At 38.1% G+C, this 23554-nt stretch overlaps 1 protein-coding gene across 1 annotated transcript in view; it reads right to left on the bottom strand.

The window, feature by feature from the left end:
- LOC147179258 (XK-related protein 7-like) overlaps positions 1 to 14121 on the bottom strand; it is an 81014-nt gene extending 66893 nt beyond the window's left edge. The window contains exon 1 of the mRNA XM_086068147.1: positions 13466 to 14121. Within this exon, the coding sequence (XP_085924273.1) occupies positions 13466 to 14097 (632 nt within the window). The 5' untranslated portion in view covers positions 14098 to 14121. The remainder of the gene's footprint in view (positions 1 to 13465) is intronic.
- Between the last annotated feature and the right edge of the window lie 9433 nt (positions 14122 to 23554).

Raw genomic sequence — 23554 nt, 5'->3', positions numbered from 1 at the left:
ATAATTGTTCTTTAACCAAGAAAGTATATACAGGTATATTTTTATTTCTATCCAAATACCCGATTATTCGCTAGGATTTTCAGTAAGATATCCAAATACCTAATATTCGATAGCTGCAGCCCTAATAATATAAATTTTGAGCTGTTTTGAGACACACCCACACGAGTTCTTTCACCACACACCCATGCCAAAACTAGCTTGCACCCCACAAGTCATGCTGCACCCCAATTTCAAAACATAAATAATATAATTTATCATCAATTCTGTTTGGTCACCGGTACATAATTATAGTGTTTAAAATCATTTTATTTGTCTTAATATTTTTCAAATGTTTAAACATTTTCTTGTTTTGAACAAAAACAATAATTGTTTAGAATAATTGTGATTTCAATTATTACCAAAATAATCGTGATTATTATTTTTTCCATAATCGAGCGGCCCTACCTCCCTCTTTAAAGGTCAATGAAGGCCACCCCTACAGCCTGTCGCAATGACAAACTAGGGGAAACTCGGGGAATTACACCAAAAACAACACAGGCCAAACTAAAGATTATGAGGCACGACTAAACTAGATGACCACATATTATAATGCTACAATTATCAGGCATCCAACATGTGATTATGACATTGTACATGTGCATGTAGCATACAGATTATTCAACAAAATTCAATCAAATGAAACTGTTGTCTGTCCTTTGAATGGCATTGTGGAGAGATACAATTTTAGCCCATGGTGGCTCCTCAAGTACTGTTATAAACAGTTGTTACAGATCGAACGCAATTTTCACCTGGTAACAGATACTGTCATCGCCTTTATAGTGTTGAGTTCATCTTTGTTGAATTCATTGGTGACTTTCACACACAAGACAGGATTCACCTTCCAAACCTTCAAATTGAAACGACTGCTTGGTAGAAATGACCTTGGTGGAGGTTTGCGCTCCACTGAGTCACATTTTGGCTTTGAATGCTATCCAGCACAAGATGAAGCCGTGGTCATAAATCAAACCATTTCATGTTTCTCACCTTTTCTCTTGGAGACGTGATTGTCATGCAGTCTGAGCCAAGATTAGCCGGCGCAATAAACAAGTCTTCTACAATCAAACACTTTTGATTTAGTGGGTTTTACTATTTCATCCACAGTTGGGCCTACATATATTGTATAATTATGGCGTCTGACACTACGTACTCGTGCGCATTTTGGCCACCAAGACCACATGCTTATCTAAGATCTGATCCACAGGAAACATCCATTTCGTTGTCTTTATGGGTGTTCACTTTATTCCCATACACTGGACACTCCTCCTTCAGCAAGTAGAAACTCAAAACAAATTCTCACAATAACATTTTCTCTTTGTCCAGGGTGCATTTTCAAAGCATAGCTCTTTGTCGCTACAGGTTCAACATCTTCAACAAGTTCCTAAGTTGTGTAAGACATGTTCGGAAACTAAACAAAAAGTGGTCAAATAAACCACTCCGGGAAACGAAAACCGGCTTAACAAATGGCTCGCTGTTACTTCCGGTGTTTTACAGGAAGTCACACCCACAATGGTTTTAACATCAGAGGCATCAGGAATAACGTGGATATGGGAGGGGATGATGGCCGGCTCCCCCTCAGGAAAAGGCTAATATCAGCAAGACGAAAAAGGGCGTGTAAAGCTATTTTGTTTTGTTTTGTTGTGAAAACACCTGACAACTGCTTGAAAGTGTATGGAAAATGTATGTCTTCTTTAAAGACTATTCAAGCTGACTGTTGCATACCTATAGGCATGGAAAACCAAAAGCAGTGAGACCAAGGATGTCCATCACACAAACACATGCAGGACATTTGATTGACAGCTCCCCAGAGGGCTGCGGTGAATTATTCAGCAGAGGCTGACAGACAAACATCAGTTGGCGCTTCAGACAGACAGGTGGCTGCGGATCATCAACACTTTCCCCGCAGGCATATTTTTATTCATAATCAATAACTCTATTGAATTTTACATGAGCCTCTGTGCGCTGAGCGGTGCTGCCATTACATGTTTAAAGAAAAAAAGACACACTGTTGCTTGATACACTGCCGGCCATTGCCAGGGAGACGCATCGCAACGCCGATTTGCCTGACGCGTGGCGTTAAAAGAGTAACAACAAATAGTTACTAGAAGAGACAAAAAGTCAGTTCAATTTAAAAACGGATTCGTCCAGTGGTCCATGAGGCGTCATTACTACTCAGCATTCTTTGTTTAAATGCTTTTAAGCTAGGGTTGAGCGATATGGACCAGAATTCATATCATAGTATCAATTGCATTCCTTCACGGTAACGGCATACACGCGATGTAAAACTAAGGGTAAAAACATTTGTAATTACAATAAGCTTGTTCCAAACCCCACCCATTTCATTGCCAGATCAACACTGTTGAACTACAGTTTGTGCTTCCATAGATCAAGTATTCCCAGATTTTTGACCCTGCCTTATCACCTTGCACCTTGCCTGCCACTAGCGACACTTGGACTCCCTTCTGCAAACTGGAAGTGGACAATCCTGTCCACCTCAACATCCAATAGTCTTGACACTTCTCGGAAATTCTAATTACAGAAAATGCACAATAATAATAATAGTAATGTAACTTGATTACTTTGGATTACTTTTGGATTACTCCAATACCGAGTATGCTCATGAAGACTAAATAAAAAGAAATATCACCACAATATATATTCTATACGATGTGCCCTTGCTATTTGCGGGGTGATAGGGACCCGGGCAGCCTACAAATAGCAAAAATCCTTGTGTAATTAAAACGCATGTAGGCTATAAATTGGTTGATTGATTGACTGATTGATGTCCATATGCTGTTTTTGAACTGTCACTGAAAGCATAGATAGATAGATAGATAGATAGACAGACATCCAATGAAGATGACGATGTGTGACATCAACTGCAAAATTAACTTTTATCCCAGTCACAAGTTTAGCCGTGTATATGTTGTGCATGATGTTTACAAAGTGAATTGGTGGGAGGAAGATTTGTTTTGAACTCACATTATGGTTGTAGGCTAGCGGGCTAGCTAGCAAGTAGCTACAGAGCGTAGCATGCCGCTGGACGCTCAGCTCAAACTTTCCGTTTTCAAACTGCCCACATGTGGAGGATGCGACTAGTCAGTTCGTTTGTGCCCACCTCACCAACATGTAGCAACGGTCCCACTCGCGCGGGCGTGCACATGCACGCTCTCGCTCTCTCTTTCTCTCTCTCTCTCTCTCTCTCTCTCTCTCTCTCTCTCTGTCTCTTACTCTGTACAATCGTATAAATTGCAATCCCTCAAAGTAATCCCAATTTTTAATAAATGTACCTGTAATCTGATTACATGTTTTTTCCTGTAACTGTAAGGGAATATAGTTTAAAAAAAATTGTAATCTAATTACGTAACGGCGGTACATGTATTTCGTTGCTCCCCAAGCCTGATAATAACTTGTGCATATGGAGTACAAAAGTGAAGAGCATAATGACGGCTCTGTCAGGAAAAAGTAAAATCAAGTAAACGTAATATTTCTTTACTCTCAATTGTATAAGTGATCGTTTAGTAGAACTGGAAGTCCAACTCTCACATGTAAGAGGCAATCTCGCTGGCGACTTCAACAACAACAAAACCACTAACTTTAAACTTGTGTACAACATTGGGAGCTTCAGGAGAAAATGTCAGATTTAAAAAGCGCTTGCTCCAGGCTGCTGCTGCTGCTGCTTGCTTTTGTCGCCATGTTGTTGTTGTTCAGTCGAACGCCGCTTCCGCCTATACAATGCGGATTTCATACAAAGCGAACCCCACTGGCCGGGAGGGGAATCGATTCGGAGGAATTCGTTGGATCACTATTGAATTGTGAGGAAAGTATTACAATGTGTGGCTGAATCTATGTTTGTTGAATACCCCAAGCGATTAGCACACCACATTTAAAGGAGATGAAAGGAGCCACTTTGATTGGTCAGCCTGTGCTTGTCTGCGATCGGGTCAGATTTGCACCCTTTATGGGTAACATGCCAGATGTTTTTGAATCAATATACGTACATTTTCTTTTAGTTTAACTGCACTTCACCTTGGTCAGCTTGTCAACAAATTGCTGCCGTAGCTTTCATTAACCGCAGAGAATTGTGTATTAAACCGTAGGCACCCTGGAGCAAAATTTTAATTTGGCCAGAAGTTTGATTATTTGTTAGTGCGAGAGGAGGTTTTTCCGCCTGCAGGCTTTCACACTGTGCAGCATCTCAACTTGAAGATAAACTACAGACACATTGAACAAAACATATAGAAGAAAAAAAAATTATACTTAAAGGCATAGTAGTAGACAACCACTATCCCACGACACGCACCGTGGTGTGATACAATCGGTTCGACTGAAATGAAATATTTTATTCACTAAAGACAAAATGAGGTGTGACAGCTAAATATGCAAGGATGTTATTGCCGTAATTAAGCACCAACGAGGGGTGAGACCAAAGTTAAGCAGATGACTGCAAGCTCAACTACATTTTGCTAGGCTAACAAAAAACGAAACAAACCACCGCCAGCCAAGCCATCTTATTGTCCCAGTGAGGGACAAATCAACAATTCCACGACAAGGCAAAAACCACATACCAATGGATGTTTCTCATGTATTCCAAAACAAAAGTGGAGGAAAAGCATAGTTAGACGGCATTTTGCCTCAGGTGGGAAGTTGGTGCATTACACTTGTCAAGTTTTTGACAAAATTAATCAAAACAGAAGATGTCACTTCAGTGAAGGACCTGTTAGCTTTTCTATTTATTTAATAGTGTCCCATTGCCCACAGCAACCACTTTTAACAGTGTCCACTTGACAGGCTGCTGAAATTCCACACACACACATACACACATACACACCCCCCCCCCCCACACACACACACACACACACACACATGGCCGAGCTGGCAGTGCTCCACTTGAAGCCATCGGCCCACTTGGAACCGCTCCAGACCGTTCAACTCTCTGGGATCGATTGATCTGGTTTGGAGCAGAGGGGAACTGATCAAATTGTCTTAAAATTGACATCATGAACAATCACAAATGCCTCATTTACCTTTACAGTGCTTGTATTCCTCCTTGTCCATGATTTTCTCTATCCTTCTTCTGTATGATTTGTGAGGACCACAATGCATCCCCTCAGGGATCGTCTGCGTTCTCTTACATAATCCAATGTGCAGTTGAGGAGTACCAACACAAAAGTAGACATTTCCATTTTTTGTTGATGCCAATGCTGTTCATAGGCATGGCTCTATTTTAGTCTAAATGGCGCTTGTCGAGTTTTGCGCTGAAACTCGTCAGTATCAAGCATACAATTACAGTCTACGGATTTCATTAAGGAAGACTGTCAACTTCCGATTTGTTCAGATTGCAATACGATTGTCCTATAGGAAATAATCTGTTGATCTGTGATTATATACACAATCTTTTGATATATTATATTCATTTAACCCTCCTGTTATGTTTGTTTGAGAGGGATAACAATGTCCGTGGTTAAATATGACCCAGGGCATATTTAATCATCCAAACGTGTCATAAATGTGTGTAATCCAAATGCAATACTTCATTTTAACAAGTGTGTCATGTTCAGGTAATTATGTCTCTGGGTCCAAATGACCCGGAAGCATGTTTAATTATACAAAAATGTCAGAAACTCTTTTTTTTTTGTAGAAACAAAGGCAATACTTAATTTCAACACGCGTTTTACGTTTGTTTCTCTGGAATAGTAATCTTGGGTCACTTTGACCTGGGGCGTGTAGTCATCCAAACGTGTCAGAAATGTGTATACAGTAATCCAAATACAATACTTCGTTTTAACTAGTGTGTTATGTTCATTTCTAAGGAACAGCAATGATAAACTGGGTCAAAATGACCCAGAGCCGTGAATATCCCAAAAATTTCCGAATTTTGTGTGGGTGTGTGTGGTCTTGTTTTTGTTGCATAAGTAGGGCCAACATTCCGGGATTTCACAGAGTTGTGGGGCCCACCCGTCCATGTGGGGCCTTTTTGCTGGGCCCCACAAGCTTAGACCTCTTTTTGGGGGTCAAGACTTGGTTTTAGAGTTTAGGTTTGAATTGGGTTATGGTTGAGGTTAGGGTAAGGAATAGGGGTGGGCAATCATTTTTGATGGTTGGGGTTAGGGGAAGGGGCTAGGAAATGCGTTATGGCCCCACAAAGATAGTAAAACAAACGTGTGTGTGTGTGTGTGTGTGTGTGTGTGTGTGTGTGTGTGTGTGTGTGTGTGTGTGTGTGTGTGTGTGTGTGTGTGTGTGTGTGCGTGCGTCCGTGCGTGCGTGCGTGCGTGTGTGTGTGTGTGTGTAGCAGGCAGCTCACTAATAACAAAGGCAACACTTGTGTTACGTTTTGTTCTCTGGATTAGCAATAACATTCTGGGTCAATTTGACCAGAGTCATGCGTATTCATCAACGAGTGTTCTGAAAAAAATTTCATTGCATGTAATCCTGCTAAATAACAAATCTTGTGATTCTGTTTTTTCAGCAATAATATTCTTGGGTTATTTTGCTTAGGTGTTTGAAATTTTCCAATATAAATTTTCAAATTCCAACAAGCAGTTTTTTAATCTCATAATCTCAATCACTAACAATCTTAATTTATATTTCCTCTCACAGCTCACGCGTTAAATATTTTTTTGTTTTTATTATTATTAAGTAACAAAATGCATTAACAAAAAATCCCATTTTTATTTTGGGAATGCTGAAAAGCAATTCACACCTACCGGGGAATATATAATCTGGTTCCACATTACTAAAAATTTGCGCACAATTTAACGTTTAAGATAAACTCTTCTCCATTCATTTTCAATGGGACTGACATTGAACTTCTTCTAAGTCCCACTTTCCACGCCCACTCCCGTACATACAACTGATCGTCATTACCAGCTGTCTGATACTGCTCAGTGGCGCAGTTGGTAAAGTGCATTGTCCAGTAACCACAAGGTCACGGGTTCAAACACCACCTCTTTACACTGCAAATATATCTATGGCCATTATGCTAATGTATACCATCTGATTACATTATAATTTCCCTGAAATGATTAAAAGCATGTTAGCTTTCAGGATCAGATGACACTTTTCAAAAATAAATACGCCATTATCCATGAATTTGAACAAGTCGCGTTAGCTCAGTGTTTAGAGCACTCCCACCATGGAGAACCTGCGTTCAAACCCTGCTTGAACCACATTTTAGTACAGTCGATGGTTTGATACCAACTGAGTATCATATCAGGAAATGGATTATAATTCCTCTGAAATGGTAAAATCCCACATTAGACAGATTGCAAGTTCAAGTTTTCATTTTGTTGGTCATGTAACTACAATAAAAAATATCAACATTTCACATAATTTATCTTACAATTTACTTCATAAGCACATGCATTCAAATCTTAGCATTCAGCTTTACAGCATTCCCACGCAATTTCTGCAGAAATTGCACTTTGTCTAATTGGTTATGTTAATTGTACATAATATGCCGAGCAGAAGTTTTATAAAACGGCTTCCAACATTTATTTCAAATGGGTCAATTTGACCCACAACATAACAGAGTTTAGTTGTCGTTTGCAGGAGCGCACAACAGAAAAGCATCACACAAGAGCCCTTGCTCATATTTTGATGAACATAGCGTGTCGTTTAAGCACAGCCAGTTTGTTGTTAATGTGCATCTCTCAGCATGTTATTGTTGATTATTAATGCACTTTATTACCATCTCTGCATGTAATTATGTAAACTCCCACATGCTCTCTTTCAAATTTAGCTGGCGTAATGTGAATCACAATGTTTAATACTGTGGCGTGGCCACTCATCTCTCACATGGTAACTCGTTTTATTCAGCACACAAGTATTACTATTAAAAGTAATGATTTGGCACAGTATAAAACAGTTGAATGGAATTATTTGTGGTTATTCATGTATTTTTATTGGTAATAATATTTCATATGAAGATTCCACATACATTTCCATGGGATGAATTTGTGGGGACATCTTGTGTCCCCCCCCCCCACACCCCCCCCCCCCCCATTGTTTTTGGTGCTGCTGACTTGAAGACTAGCAAATTCTTTCTTTCTTTTTTTTTTTTTACTGCTCCAAGACAACAATATCTGCTAAACCCCCGCCCCTCCCAGTCCGACTGACTGTCTGCAGACTCAGACAGAATACTTTTCAAGTATTATTTCTTAAGATTAAAAAATATTTTTGATTTTGAATGTCTGCCACTAAATGTCAAAGTCAGTCACTGTTTTTTTTTTCCATTTGTCTTTCAAAAATAAACAATGATTCAATAACAATAATAATCGAACACTAATCCCATATACAGTATCTGCCAAAATACCAAAAAGTACGAATCTCATCTCTGGTCCTCGTTGTGTGGAGTTTGCAAGTTTATGCATGTTTACGTCACATATATGGCGTCGTGAGTGTGAATGTTCGGCTCCTTAAAGTACAAACAAATTCAACGTCTGAAAAGGAAGATGCTTGTTTTCAGCCTTGGTTGAGGTCTCCTTTCTGCTGAGTATCCCGTCAACGTTAATTACTGTGTTTTGCTTATTTGTACTACTACTACTTTGGTGCCCCTGAGCTACTTTGCATGCAACTGCAGTGATTGTTAAGAAGCAAATATCATCTTGTGGCCGTGTGTAGAGACTCACTGCTCATGACTGTGGCATTGTGTTGTACATATGCTCCTCTACCTGTGTGAGTGGTACAACCTACTACATGTCTTTAGCTGTAAAGTATTTTGTAAGTGATCGTGTTTAGGGAAGACAGTCGGTGTTGTATTGCCAGCTCGGAAAATCAAGAGTGTGTTTACACGACAATGGCCTAGTAAAAAATGGAAACGTTTTTACACACAGTAATGGTGTTAAACAATACACATTCTCACAGAACTGTAAAATGGGGGGGGGGGGGATATGTTTGTCATCCCGGATTGTACCTAAAACTGTCTTACGAGCACAGACAAATAGTTGATCCTATGATGTTAAAAATGTATGTGTACCCGACATTAGTGCTGTATGAACACATTGATGGAACACTCTAAAAACAGTAAAAGTAACCCAATTATGGATAAAAAAAGGACCGATCCACTTTATGGGTCAATTTGACCCAACTTTCTGGGTTGTTTCATACAAAATGACTTAATTTTTTTACCCAAGTAAAGGATCTGACCAATATTTATAAGTTGTTTTACACTAAAAGACCCATTTCTTGACTCAAAGTTGGGTCAAATTGACCCAAGCAGAGGATCGGTACATTTTTGACCCAAAATTGGGTTATTTTTTACCCAACTGCTTTTAGAGTGAAGTGGTTTTACTAGGTTTTGCATGATTGTGTTTATGGAGAGAGTAGGCTTGAAACGAGGCAAAAATGGGACGAGATTGAGTCAACGAGAAAGAGACAAGACTTTCCAAAAATGTAATGAAAAAACAATGCCTAATATAAATTTTCCAGTTTTCTAAATGCTTTCATTTTATTGAGCAGACTGCAAGAAAATTGACGATCTAGCTCTAAAGCGCAATTGTAAACAAACAGGAGAGTCACTTTTGTTACAGGCTCATTTTTCAAATGCTGCTGCAATAACAGCTGCAGCTGAAATCTTTCCTCTTACTTAATTGCACTTCTGGCCCAAAAATAGGGATGGGAAATTATACGATTTTTACGATTTTGATTCCATTTTTGATTCTGCTTAACAATTTGATTCTTTACCAATTATTTTAGATATTTTTTTGTAAAAAAAAAAAAAATTTAAAGGGAGAGAGAGAGAATAAACAGGTAGATTAGCATCTATTTTGCTTTGTCTTAAATGTAACATTACCTTACAAAACCAACAGTGAGGCTTTAAGTAGAGATGCACCGAAGTACATTTTTTGGGGCCAAAACTGAAAACCGAAAATGAGAACCGCTTGGCCAAAACCTAAACGCCGAAAAAATTAATCAAGTAAAAAAAACAAAAAGTATAAAAATAAAAAGCAATGTTTAATTTTACTCAGATTCACCATTTGCTACAGTGCTCTCCACATTTTCAACAGGTATTACTACAGTAACGATTGAGAAATAAATGAGGTGGATGAATGAGAATAACAGTAAGCACACAGTGCAGTCTCATGTCATCACATTTGTTATGCTAAGATAAACAAAATTGTCATTAGCACACAGACACAGTGCTTTTCTGCATATGTTGGACGTAATTATCTGGAGATGAAGCTTTACTTTTGTTAACTTTTTTGAGTGTCGTCACACAGCTCTCGTCTCGGTCGTGTAAAATAAATACAGACAAAGGAAACAGCCGTCGTGTTGCCTATTCAACGAGGGCTTTATTAGCATTTCAGCAGCAAACAATTTGCTATGACACTTCAGTTGCAGAATAACAAGTTTGATCGCTGTACGCTAGCGCGTAGCTGCTACTCGCACACACTTGCCCTGTGTTGTCTTCCGCGTCCGCTTCTCTCGCTGGCGAACACACCATACGGAGATCACGATATTGCTTTCCGCTAACACTTTGTGCCGTAGCCATTATTCCTTGCCGCTGATTTGAGGTAGCATCGACCGAGTTAGCCTCAAGACGCTAGCTTTCGGCTACTGCTCATGAATTAACATTGAGGCGGAACGCTCACCCCGGCGTTTAATTCATACATACGCTTGCTTGCAGCAGTTTTTCTCGCTTGCGTTACCACAACATCCTATTTCGGTCATATTTTGTCGGCTCCAATTTTATTTCGTCCGAATGCCGAAAATGCATATTTTTCTAATTTTTTGTCAGAATATTTTCGGTGGCCGCATATTTGGTGCATCACTAGTCTTAAAAGGTCCACATGGGACGACTCCCCAATGAAAAATAAATATAAAATATAACATAGTTATTCTATTTTAGAAATTACAAAATACAAACTAGATTACTTTGTGGCAATTACACAATAATATCTAGTAACATTTCAACACTCATATATGAACTGAGCATAATTCCTCCTTGCCTTCTTAAAAGGGGAAGCTAGCAGTAGAGTCTGACAGCATCTGAGCCAGGCAGACAGTCTCTCACCATGGTCACCAAATAAAATGAAAAAGAAGATATTCCCTTGATCTGGGCGCAAGTAGCGAGTATTGTTATTTTGTCAGGTTCGTTCTGGCGAACGTCTTGGCACATTTTGCAACACTGAATGAATCCTGGTGAAAAACCGACACTCACTACGGGTCAGATATGGGCTTTAACATTAGCAGTTAGTAACGACATTGTCTACAAAAATGCAAAATGGCGCTAACATGGTTACCCGCAGTATTGACAGGAGACGACGTGGTTACGATGCCGCCGCCGCTGCGTCGAGCACTTGGGAGCGGATCACTAACACGACAGTCGTTTAAAGTCATCCCATGCTGTGTGTGCAAATGATTTTACACAGTGGTGGTGTTTCTTTCATTAGATGAAAGATCGAAAGTGACGCAAGTTGCCGTGTGGTTTAATTTTCTTCTCAAATGTCACCAAACCTAGGAGCGTTAGGCGCCATGTGTCTTGCTAGCGGTGCTCGTATTGTGCTGCATGTCAAACCGCTTGTCTCAGCCTTGTGAAATGGTTTTGAAAAAGTCCACCCACAAGCTTGTAAACATCAACACAAAAAAGAAGAGAAGAGCTTTTTCGGAATGGCGAAAAGGCCAAATGATGAGACATGAGACATTTCGATTTCCAACAGCCTATTTTTTGTGAAGCAATGATGGCGACCAAAACAAAATGAGTGGACTCTATAACCTTAAGAAGGGCTTGCTCTAATTATAAGAACTACATTCAGTGTAATGGCCAGTTGGATTTTTAATCTTTTTTTTTTTTTTTCTATGTAGTCCGTCAAAATATCACTTCACTTCAAAGCGAGTCGCCGACGTAGTGTCAGTGGACAGTAGGTATCCCCCAAGGACCACATGAGTAGCCCACTCATTCTAAGAATAGCTCAACGCAGATGGGACATTGTGATTTTCTAGGAATGTTGCAGGAGTCATCATTTGAAATGTAAACACTGGCAGAGATTTCTAGAAATAGATCAAGCGTAGCATATTGATGTTTATGTTTCCTAAATATTGTACGAAATCATAAACATGATCAGTGTCTTCACATACATGAATTATTGAAGGTAAATTGAGCACATTTGTTATTTCAGAAGTGTGTATCTAACTGGTAGCCTCTCACATTAATCAGCACCCAAAATATCTCCCAGTTTCAGACAGGTTGGTAACCCCTGGCCTAAACTCACATCCAGCAGCTCATGTCGACGAACCAGCCACGTTCCTATGATGTCACTTACTAGGCCACTCCCCTTAAAGGCACATATGCAACATTACTTTGGTCATTGCTGTGACTTGGCTTGTCCATACGTGCATGTACAGTGCAGCAAATTCTGTAGTGTTAAATTGAGTTCAAATCTAGTGTTAATTATTTTGGAGTTACTGGGTGTTGATTTGGGTGTTATTTGAACACGCAAAGTGAACAAAAAGCTCTACGGGTGGTGTTATTTCAGCCAGTCAAACTCATTGACTCCAGGCTGAGTTACCTTATACATCCGGGCTCTTTTCTCTCTTTTTTCATTTACTGGGAGTCGTGCGAGAACTACAGGAAAGAATTTTGCGTCAACAAACATGTACTATCTCGTGGCGTACTTGTTAGTGTCGTTACCCCCCAAGTGCTAGGTACTAGGTTCAAGTCCCACTTTGTCCATTTGGGTTGGAAAGTACAAACTTGTCAAGAACACTAAAACTGTGATAAATGAACACAAAAAGGAATGAAAATAGCGCTTTGTGGCTGAAAGTGACAACAAAATTGTGAGAAATTAATACCAAAAAAATAAAAGGAAATTTTTAACTTTAAAGTGCAAAAAAAAAAAAATCACTTTTACACTATGGGTGTTGTAATTTCACTCTACCAATGGGGTAATTATTTTCACTTTTGGAAGAGTAAATTTAATTCGGAACTGGTGAGAACTATATAAACTCAGGGAAAGTGTTAGATTTAACACAATGGGAGTTAAATTTACTCTTCCGATTTTACTGTGTATGAATCCAATTTACTTCATTGCATTATCTTTTTTTTTTTTTTAACACAGTGGGATTTCTATTTGTTAAAAAAAAATAACAAAATGGTTGTGATTTTTGGGTAGTGGGCATTTTTATCCATTTCATTGGGGAATATTGAATAGAAATATAGCTTACTGATTTATGAGCTTGGTCACGGAACGAATTAAACTCGCAAGTCAAGGTACCAACCACTGTGCATGCATATGACACACACACACGAACACATCACAGCAGGTGTGTGAAAAGGCAGACTGCAGACACGTGTGTGTGTGTGTGTGTGTGTGTGTGTGTGTGTGTGTGGGTGTGTGTGTGTGTGTGTGTGTGTGTGCATTGAACAAAATCAGCATAGTGAGCGCGCGCGCACACGCAGACACACACAAAGCATGCACGCATGTCCTACCTCCACACTTGTCCCAGCTGTAAGGCGTGGAGCACCGTTTGAAAGACCCACATGCACACGGTGCAACATCTCCGAGGTCGCCCTCTCCTCTCGGTCGCTGCAGACGGGCAAGAGGAGGCGGGGACGGCGGTCGAGTTGGCCGCGTTGGCCGCGTTGGCCGCCGCCGCCGCGCCCGCGCCCGTGCCTCGCTGGTCGCTGTCCTTGGTTCCTGAAGCGGCATCACTGGTCGCTTCGCCCGCCGCTCCCGCCGCCCCGTCCGCGCCGCTCAGCTCCGAGTAGTCGTACACGAACCACCTGAAACTGAGAACCTGCACGACGGCGGACGGCACCACGACGAAGACGAGCGTCAGGCCGAACCACCAGTAGTCGTCTCGCAGGTAGTAGTCGGCGGCCAGCCACAGGTCGGTGGCGCCGTCGGAGAAGAAGACGAGAAGGGCGCACAGTACCCAGCAGCAGTCCAGCAGCGTGTACGCCAGTCCGCCCGGGGGGCCGCGCCGGGGCCGGGCTGCAGCGGCGGCGGCTGCGTTGGAGGTGGCGGAGGCGGCGGGGGTGGCTTGGCCTGGCTCCGAGAGGCTTCTGGGCGGGTTGTCATCTTCCACAGCCACCGCTGCTCCATCAGACTTAGCGGCCATGTTGGTTGGGGTAGGAGAGAAAGACGGAGGAGGTGATGGAGGTGGGGAGGAGGAGGGAGGGGAGGGATGACGTCATAAATAGCCTCATCAGCAGCCAATTAAGCGCCAAGGAGCATTTGGGGCGCTCGCAGAAGCCTGCTGCGACGGTTCTGTATATTTGCCTATAAAAATCAACTCAAAGCACATGCACGTGCCGGCTGACAGCATATTCATCCTCGGCGTCATAGAAAATATCGGAGGGAATAGGAGTGTCAATTTAAGGGGCCTTTATCTACATCAAAAGGAAATCACAAAATAAGTTTCATGACATGCACAAACATTACTTTACTTAAAAAATAATTACATATTTCAACAAAGGTTAAAAGCCACCAAGCTCATGTTAGGACAGTGTTTCCCAACTAATTTTGCATTAAAAAAGCTCACGGAACACCAACTCACCAAAAATGCCACAAAAACAACGTATACTCCTACTATTCATTTTCCATGCACACAAAGTGTTTAATGTCAAATTCTCTATATGACATTATGAACTTTGGATATTTCCAAAGCTATTAAACGGGTGATTAGAGAACAGTAGAGTTTTTAAATTTTTGTTATACATTATTTATTTTTGGATTGAAAAAAAATTATGAATTATGTTCTTTATATTTAGCGGTAGTGTAGAATTATTACTATAGGCTGTTATACTCTGACTTTCGCTGTTTCAAGATTCCCCCATGACCTTTCAAAGACCAAAAGTTTGACCATGTACACGTTCAATTTTGCAGAGTAAATTTTACTATATTTAGAGTGGGACCAAATAGACTCAATTTTAGAGTAAATTTTACACTTGGAAGAGAGTAAAATAAAGATTAAAAAACCCCACTAAAAATCGCAAAAATCTGTGTATAATTGATGTCCATTGAAATGCATTGGTAAAAAAAAAATCTAAATAAATAAATACATTCAAAACATTGTTCCAAAACCGCCGAGAAACATTCAATTTGTGTTTTCCATGAAAAATGGAGGCGCAATAAGGATTACATAAATATATAGTTGTATGTTCAAAATTTCCTTGTGACAGAAAAACTGTTCACAACCATGAAAACTCTTGGCCAATTGTGACCCTGAACGAACCTTACAAAAAAATAAATAATTAACTTCTACTACCTTCACAAACACTCGCAAACCTTCGCTGCTTAGTGGGAAATTTCAAATTACCATTATAAATCAATATGTATTAGAGCTCAATGTATTTTAATATACATTATATTGAAAAATTCTTGTTTTGTTTTTTTTGTCACTGGTGTTACCAATGTTTTAGATGCAATTGCAGGCTTCCTGAGATGTTATTGGAGTATTTATTTACTTAACAAATGTAATCAATAAAAGAACAGGTTAATATATTCTTGAGACTTAATGAAAAATTTAAAGATGCACTCATATTAAATATTTGCACTTGTCCATTTCTGTCATTCACCTTTTTACATCATTTCCATTGAGTCTTCAAATATGAAATATCTTTAAAATTGTTTGGTCGATAACATTTAAATAAACTGGCAATCTCTGATGCCGAACAACAATATGCTCTGTAACACCAGGGATACAATATGAAATGAATACAGAAGATATTTCAAACTGATTCACATTTCACCTCCAATACTAACATTTAAAAAATTGTTTTGTTTTGTTTACAATTATAGGTGGATCTAAAGACAATACCTAAAGTGTATTTATTTAATAACACAACATGGAAGAGAATTCATTAAATGTGTAGCAACAAAAAAAGGGCTAACTAAACTCAATAAAGAGATCTGATTTTCTCACCTTATTCCGATTGCAGTGAGGTGAAATTGGAGATTCCCTCAAACCCGCAAATGATGATGGATGTCCAAACACAGCGAGCTCCATCATTTACATTGGTAAGTGAGTGTGTGCAATATTGTGGTGATGTTTTTAATTGGACAAACTCCAGTAGCCGTGACACAACGCAAGTATAATGAGGCCAACGAGGAGTTCTCCATATTGTTCACCTCCTTTCATTCTCACGTCTCTTTGAAACAAGGCTATAACATGAAACTCATTTAGAAACTTAGTGTGTAATGTCTGAATTTAAAGTTTTACCCCAACAACAAGCAATGTTTCAACTAAACTGCACCGTTACAACTGCCAGTTAAGATTCCTTTTCCTGCACCACATCTTTATTCACTCACCTAAATGCTAAGGCCTACTAGTTCCTGTTTGTTTTTCTCAAGAGTTGCACTGTTGCGGTAATTTCCCCTCTAAGCTGCACGGCTCCTAATAAATGAGGCACGATGAGTTTGAGAGAACAGGAAGCTCATTAAAAGGTCTCAGATCAGTGCGCAATCATACACACTGAATCCCAGGGATTTTAAATGTATCTGCTCTGCTCCACCCCTGCTTCAAATATTCGATTTTATGTCCGCGAACACATACTACTGTAGTCTGATTTCTATAAGCAAGCATAAGAAAGACCATGAATAGCATCCTAATTTCACAGTGTAACATTTAGCCTATATTGATACATGACCAAATATCAATGTTTGCGCTGTCCATTTAACTCATTCACTGCCAATGACGGTTATAGATGTCAAAATTCATTTGAACGATTGTGATTAGTTTAACATTTCATTTTTTGTTAACAAAAGTATGAAAACCTAGATTTTTTTATTGTACATTTAGAACAGATGTAAAATTTGTGATTAATCGTGAGTTAACTAGTGAAATCATGCAATTATTCATGATTACAAATTTTTAGCGCCTGACGCCCCTAATTTGTAATAATCTTTTTCTATTAAAAAAAATGTAATTATTAAAAACAATTATAATCTTTTCTATTTAACAAAATATTTTAATTATCTTTTCAAATTTTAAATTTTGAAATTTAATTTTTGTTAAAATGTTTTAATTTATTTTTTATTTTTTTAAATAGCTCAGTATTATTCATTCGGTAATGTCATCATCATTGCTCTTTAATTTAATTTATTTTTTTATTTTTATTTTATTTTATTTTTTTAAATTTTTAATAATCTTTTCTTTAAAAAAATATGTTTATTTTTTATTTTTAATCTTCTTTTTTTAATAATTGTAAAAAAAAAGTAATTTTTTTAAATTATTTGAATTATTTTTGTAAATTATTTGAATTATTATTATTTTTGTAATCATCTTAGCTCAGGTGGTAGAGTGACAGTTTCCCAAGTTGAAGGTCGTGAGTTTGTTCCTCAACCATAGCTTTTATAAGGTTTTTTTTTATTGTATGCATTTTTTTTTTAATAAACTGGTAAAATTTAGTCAAAATCATGAACCTAGAATTTCTAAATGAAAAATCTTTAATAGTTTTCCCCCCATGGGATAGGCAAATTATTTTGTACACACTAAAAAGACTTTGAGTAAAATTTACTCTGAATATTTTACTCTCTTCCAAGTGTAAATTTTTACTCTGCATAGAGTGAGACCAAATAGACTCTGTTTAGAGAAAATTTTACGCTACAGAATTTACTGTACAGTAGAGTAAGCAAGCAGAGGCCCAGGGTTAGATGATGCATGTGATGGATTTGCAGATTCACATCAGGACTTTGTTAGCACCACAAGAGAAGGATGTTCCATGTCAGCCAATGACACAAGCAAAAGGGGAGCATGTACTGTATAAGATGAAGAGAACTGGGCTGAGCATCAAACCCTGCGGAATGCCACATGACAGTGTGCAACCTGGATTAATGTATCCAGTCCTGTCAGAGAGTTATAAAAACCTTGGATAAACTTTATATATACTGTAATTACAAGTACTGTCTATTTTTGCAAAACCAGTCTGACTGTTTTGCTAAATTTTCCTTTATCCAATTAGGATCACTATATGTGGCCCATGACTGACAGGGACTCAAGTGGTGGGGCCCAGAGTCGTACATTGGGCCACAAATCCCTGGTGCAACCTGGATGAATGTATCCAGTCCTGTCAAAGAGTTATAAAGAGCAGTTTTGGTTCTGTCAGATTTTCCAACATATCAAAAGTGGTACTGCAGCTGAAGAACATAGCTGGGGGGAAAAAAGAGAGAAATCCTTGAAATTACTTGAAGGGTTGGATGTTTGGTTTTTCCATTTACAGAAGTCCCCCCCCCCCCCCCCCCCCCCTGGAGTTTATCCAGATATTCCTGATGATTTGCTAAATTGGTTTGCGCCAAGTTAATTCTGTAAAAGCTGCGGAAGAACCAAGATAATAAAGAACATGAATTTACGAGTTTGAAAAGCCACCCAGGCTGATGTGGCTGAGTTGACGGCCTGCCCTCAGCAATTCAGCATTCAGTCGCTCCAAACTTGATGAACTCATCAAGACATGTTGAGTTGTTCTTCCTCCAAAGACAATTATTTTATGAAATGTAGTTGTATTTGGTCGTTTACATATCTGGAGTGAGCTCAGTCCACACCTCATTTTTAAAACGTATGTACAACACGTATCAATTGTGTGACTAAACAATACAAAGTCGATGTGATAGCTGCAATGTACAACTACTCACTCAACTCTAGTGCGCACGCACATGCACATGTTGGTCTTTGTATCTTAGTGGGGACATCTTCTTGGTTTGGGTCTTTATTGAACATGTAAACACAAAGAAAACACATTACAAGTCTAAAATATAAATTGAAGCAAAAAAATAAATGTAAAAATAGGAGGAAAGAAAAGAGTTTATATGTTCAAAAGGGGTAGGAGGAAGTTAAAAACGTATCTAGTCCTACCCCTTATTCGTTTTATGTTAATAAAATAATAAGATAATGTATTTCAACAAAAGGAAATACAGATATACAAGTGCACTTTAACATACGCACATTTGCCAGCGACGTGTACATGAAATGAATAGACATATACCATAATACATTTATATACAATTGTCATTACACTCATACCGATACATCCAAAAAAATTACAGCATATATACATTTTTAACAGCTCATGACTGATGTAAGTATTTTTTTAAAACTTTGCTTTGAAACAATTTTTTACATTCAGCAAGTGACTCACATCTTTTTTTAGGTCAGTTTCAAAATCATTCCACAAATTAACACCTTTTACAGAAACACACCTTTGCTTAATATTTGTTTTTGTTTAAAAAACATTTTAACACTTGTATCCCTTATGTTATAAGAACTCTCTAATTTCAAACAGCTTCTGAGTACTGTGGCAGAGTAGATTGTTGTGTACTTTATACATTATTTGTGCTATTTTAAATTCAACTAATTCGTAGAATTTCATTGTATTTGATTTAATAAATAGAGAATGAGTTGGTTTTGTATATTTTTGTCACAGTTGGCTGTGGTTTTGGAACCAAGTGTGGGGAGGCAGAGCGAGGAAGCCGAGGTAAAGTCCAAAACAAAGGGTCTCCTGAACAGTAGAGAGTTGTGTCATTGGCAAATAAGCCACTTTTGAATATTTTTGAGATACAACAGATATCATTTTTATACAATATAAATAATTTGGGGCCTAGCACAGACCCTTGGGGGACTCCATGAGTAATCTTCAAGTGTTTTGATTGAGTATTGTTAAATTGTAATTACTGATATCTATTATCCAAATAACTTTTCATTCATTTATATGCCATACCTCTTATGCCATATCTTTCTAATTTATTCATTAGTATAGAATGATCTATCTTATCAAATGTTTTTTTTTAAATCTATAAAAATTCCAACAGTAAATTTTTTATTATCTATGTTAGTAGATTCATTGCTTCTACGACATAATGCATTTCCTAGCCCCTTACCTTAACCTTAAAGGGGCATTATGCAAGTTTGAGTGTTAAAATAACCATATTTTTCACCCACACATGTTTTAAGAATTGTATAATGTACAGAAGGCACTATTGTGGCACAATGGCTGTTGCCCTTATTTTCCTGTCGGGTCAAATAATGATGAGGGATTACGACAGTTTTTTGTATATAAAGAAAAAACTGACTGATTACAAAAGTACATGTGCAAAGACAAAATATACAAAACATATAAAACAACAAACACAACATTAAAGCAACGAAAGCAACATAAGAACATTTCGCAGTGTTTCACGCAATCATGAGCTACACATTTACACGTGCATGTTCGAAAAGGAGTAGGAAGAAGCATAAACTTATCAGGTCCTACCCCTTTTAACATACGTAACACAATAAATAGGTATGTGTAGTAAACCCCAAAAAATGCTAGCATACAACTAATATATATTGATTATTAATAACAGAGGTTATTATAGTAATTATTAATAGTGAACACATTAAACAGTGTGCCTTATGCATATATTGTCATACTTTTACAAATAAAACATTTTTTTGCAATAGTGACAATACTAATAATAATACTACGACTAATAATAACAACATCAACCAATGTTCCTTTTCATTGAAAAGCACTTCTTCTTCCCTATACTTTTCAAAAATGTTGATTTTATATTTCCTTTTGAACTGGTCTATGTTTGGACATTGTTGTAAATCAGTACTCAGCCTGTTCCAAATGTTCACTCCACATACAGATGCACAGAAACTCTTCAATGTTTATGTGTTTAATGTGTGCTTTCCAGCAGATTTTATTATCAACAATTACCCCCAGGAATTTAATCTCATTTATTCTTTTTATATCTACACCTTTAATTCGCAGACTTGCGCAGGTCCCTATTTTAACATTACCAAACACAACTCATTTTGTCTTGTTTAAATTTGTTGACAACTTGTTTTTATCAAGCCATGTTTTTACTTTCTTAAATTCGGAGGTAATTGTATCCAAAATAAGCTGCATTTTCTCACCAGAAATTAAAATAGTTGTGTCATCTGCAAATAACACAAACTTCAATAAATGAGACACATTGCACAAATCATTAATATACAACATAAACATTTTTGGCCCCAACACTGACCCCTGGGGTGTCCCCCAGGGGTCAAAACTGTTACTCCCGTGACTTTTCCTCATTACGTGTAGGGTCTCTCACAGTTTAGAAGTTGGCCGACCATTTTAAAATCTTGGCATGTGAACCAGGCTTTCTAAGTCTCACTAAAATATTTAGCGTATTTAAATGAGTAACACCACCAAGCTCTTACTGTCTGGAGGCGGCAAGCATCGTGTAAACATAGTTCATCATATATGAGCCCAACGGCATCTATGCTAATAGTGAACTTTACTTTATGTATGAAAATATGCAAAAATCAGTCTGAGAATGTTGCTCATTTGAGGTAGTTTGGAAGTCATTTGGAAGATTCATTGAGTAAACTGGTTGATGATGATGTCACGTTTTTCATTTCTAGATGTTGCGGTGACCACTGTGTTTTTTCTCATCTACAAATAAAGGCCACATGTGATGTAAAAAGATCTATCAACGTAAAAACAAGGTAAGGGCTTATTTCTTTCCTTATGGGGGTTGACTTAAAAAAATAAAATATCTCATTAAACGATGTGTGCTGCCTTGCCAAAATCTGTTGTGAGCATGTTTGATCCCGTTTTTTTGTGTACTGTACTTTTATTTTATGTACTTGAGTTTAACTCAGTTAATGTTGCTCTTCAAATATGCTTGAATCTCTCACTATATCCAATACTTGCAAGCCCATACCACCTCAAATGTCAAGTAAATCCATCACTCAAAGTCTGATTGATGTTTCCTTCAGGGGGGGGGGGGTGATTGATTGATTGAGCACTGATCCCATAATAAAGTGCACACTTCTTCTTTTCCATACTGCGCACCATAAATAAAGCTACTCTTGCTCCTTTATTAACAGCTTGAAGAGTTGCGAAAAGGAGACGTACGCAAAAATGTTGATGACGACACAAGCCTGAAGATAACATTGTCCGAAAAAAAGGAGTGAAGGCATTAAACATGAACCTTTACAACTGACACTCTGACATTCATTTGGGAAGCAATGATGATTGTGTTTTGGGTTGGGTCATGGGGTAATTGTGTTGATGTTGGTGTATTATGCTTATGCAGTTATTATGCGTGTGCGTGTCTGGGTCATTGTGTCATGGATGTATTACGCTTATGTGGTTTCGAGTTATTGTGGCATGGATGTATTATGTTTATGAAGTTGTTATGCTTATGCAGGACTGGGTCATTGTGGTATGGATGTATTATGCTTATGCAGTTACTATGACCCTTATGATGATGATGTTTTAGCCATATTAGCCACTCTTAGTTTGCCAAGTTTTATGGAGTTACTATGTGCTTTATCATGTGATAATGTGGTCAGTTGCTATGCAGTTGTTATGTGCCTATCTTGGTTTGTCCAGTCACTCTTATTTGATCCTATAGGCCTTTATTCTGTCATATATAGCTGTGCAAACGTTTTTAGCAGAGGTTTCTCTCAGCATGTTGAAGTGTCATATCCCTTTTCTTCCATGCAAGCTGTTCTTCCACACGATAATCTCTGCACTCTCAATCAAGGCTTCTACGTCAACTTTAAAAGTAGCCATTGTCTCGTGCAAAACAAGATGTTTGAGAAAGCAGAGAAAACCCACACAAAGCACGCGGAGAAAATGCCAACACCACATAGGGATGTTTCAATGGGGAATTGAATCAGAATCTCCAGACTGTGAGGCAAAGGTGTGAACCACTCGCCCATTGTGCTACCTCACAGGAAAAAATGATTGATAAAGAAATATACGACTGTTATTAGTCAACTCTGTCTATCAAGGCTGAAGTCCCATTTCTATTTTCACAGGAGAAATAAAAACAGTTTTATAGCCAAGTGCAGTACTTCATAAAAACACAACTGTTGTAAGACAGATTTAGCACCAGAAGGGGTAAATCTCTCTTTTCACAGCCCTCTCTGCATTGTATACATTCATGGGTTATTGGTACTTACTGTGAACAGAACAAACAACGGTAAAGGGAAAAATGGAAACAATCTGAAATTGGACTCATAAGACCATCACACAACAATGGTATACTCCTGTAAGTTGCTTTTTCATTGACAGTTTCTAAATATACATTATGCTGCCTGAAGTTCCGACATAGCCTTTGGCCTTCTCCCGGAACATTGCCACCGCTGTTTTAATTATTTAGCCACAGCAGTGAGGATGAATTACTTGTGTCCAAAAATGGTACCTGTCTCATTATGATATTAATGAGAAGGAGAAGATGGATGACCAAGAAAGACTATTTCTCCCCTCACACACACTAAAATATTCCGTTTTAACAACTCTTTTTTTTTTGTACTCAGATGGAGATTCTCATATGTTCCATTTTATTTTTTTGATTTTTAGAACATTGGGTGACATTTATATTTGTCACGTGTGACGTGTTTCAAATGTCAAAAAGTATTTCAGTTATTTTTTTACCCACCCATGCCACAAAACAATTAAACGCAGTATGATGCTTTTGAGTCCTGCACTTCTGAAAAGTACAACAATAAGATAAAAAGAATTTATTGTTCTGACAGTAACACAGAAGCAGAGAGAGAACATGCACAAAAAAAAAAAAAAAAATCAACAGAT

Source organism: Leptonotus elevatus, chromosome 2 (assembly GCF_054856555.1).
Source record: "Leptonotus elevatus isolate MCC_2025b chromosome 2, RoL_Lele_1.0, whole genome shotgun sequence".
NCBI lineage: Eukaryota > Metazoa > Chordata > Actinopteri > Syngnathiformes > Syngnathidae > Leptonotus > Leptonotus elevatus.
This window is presented reverse-complemented; position numbering and strand designations above follow the sequence as displayed.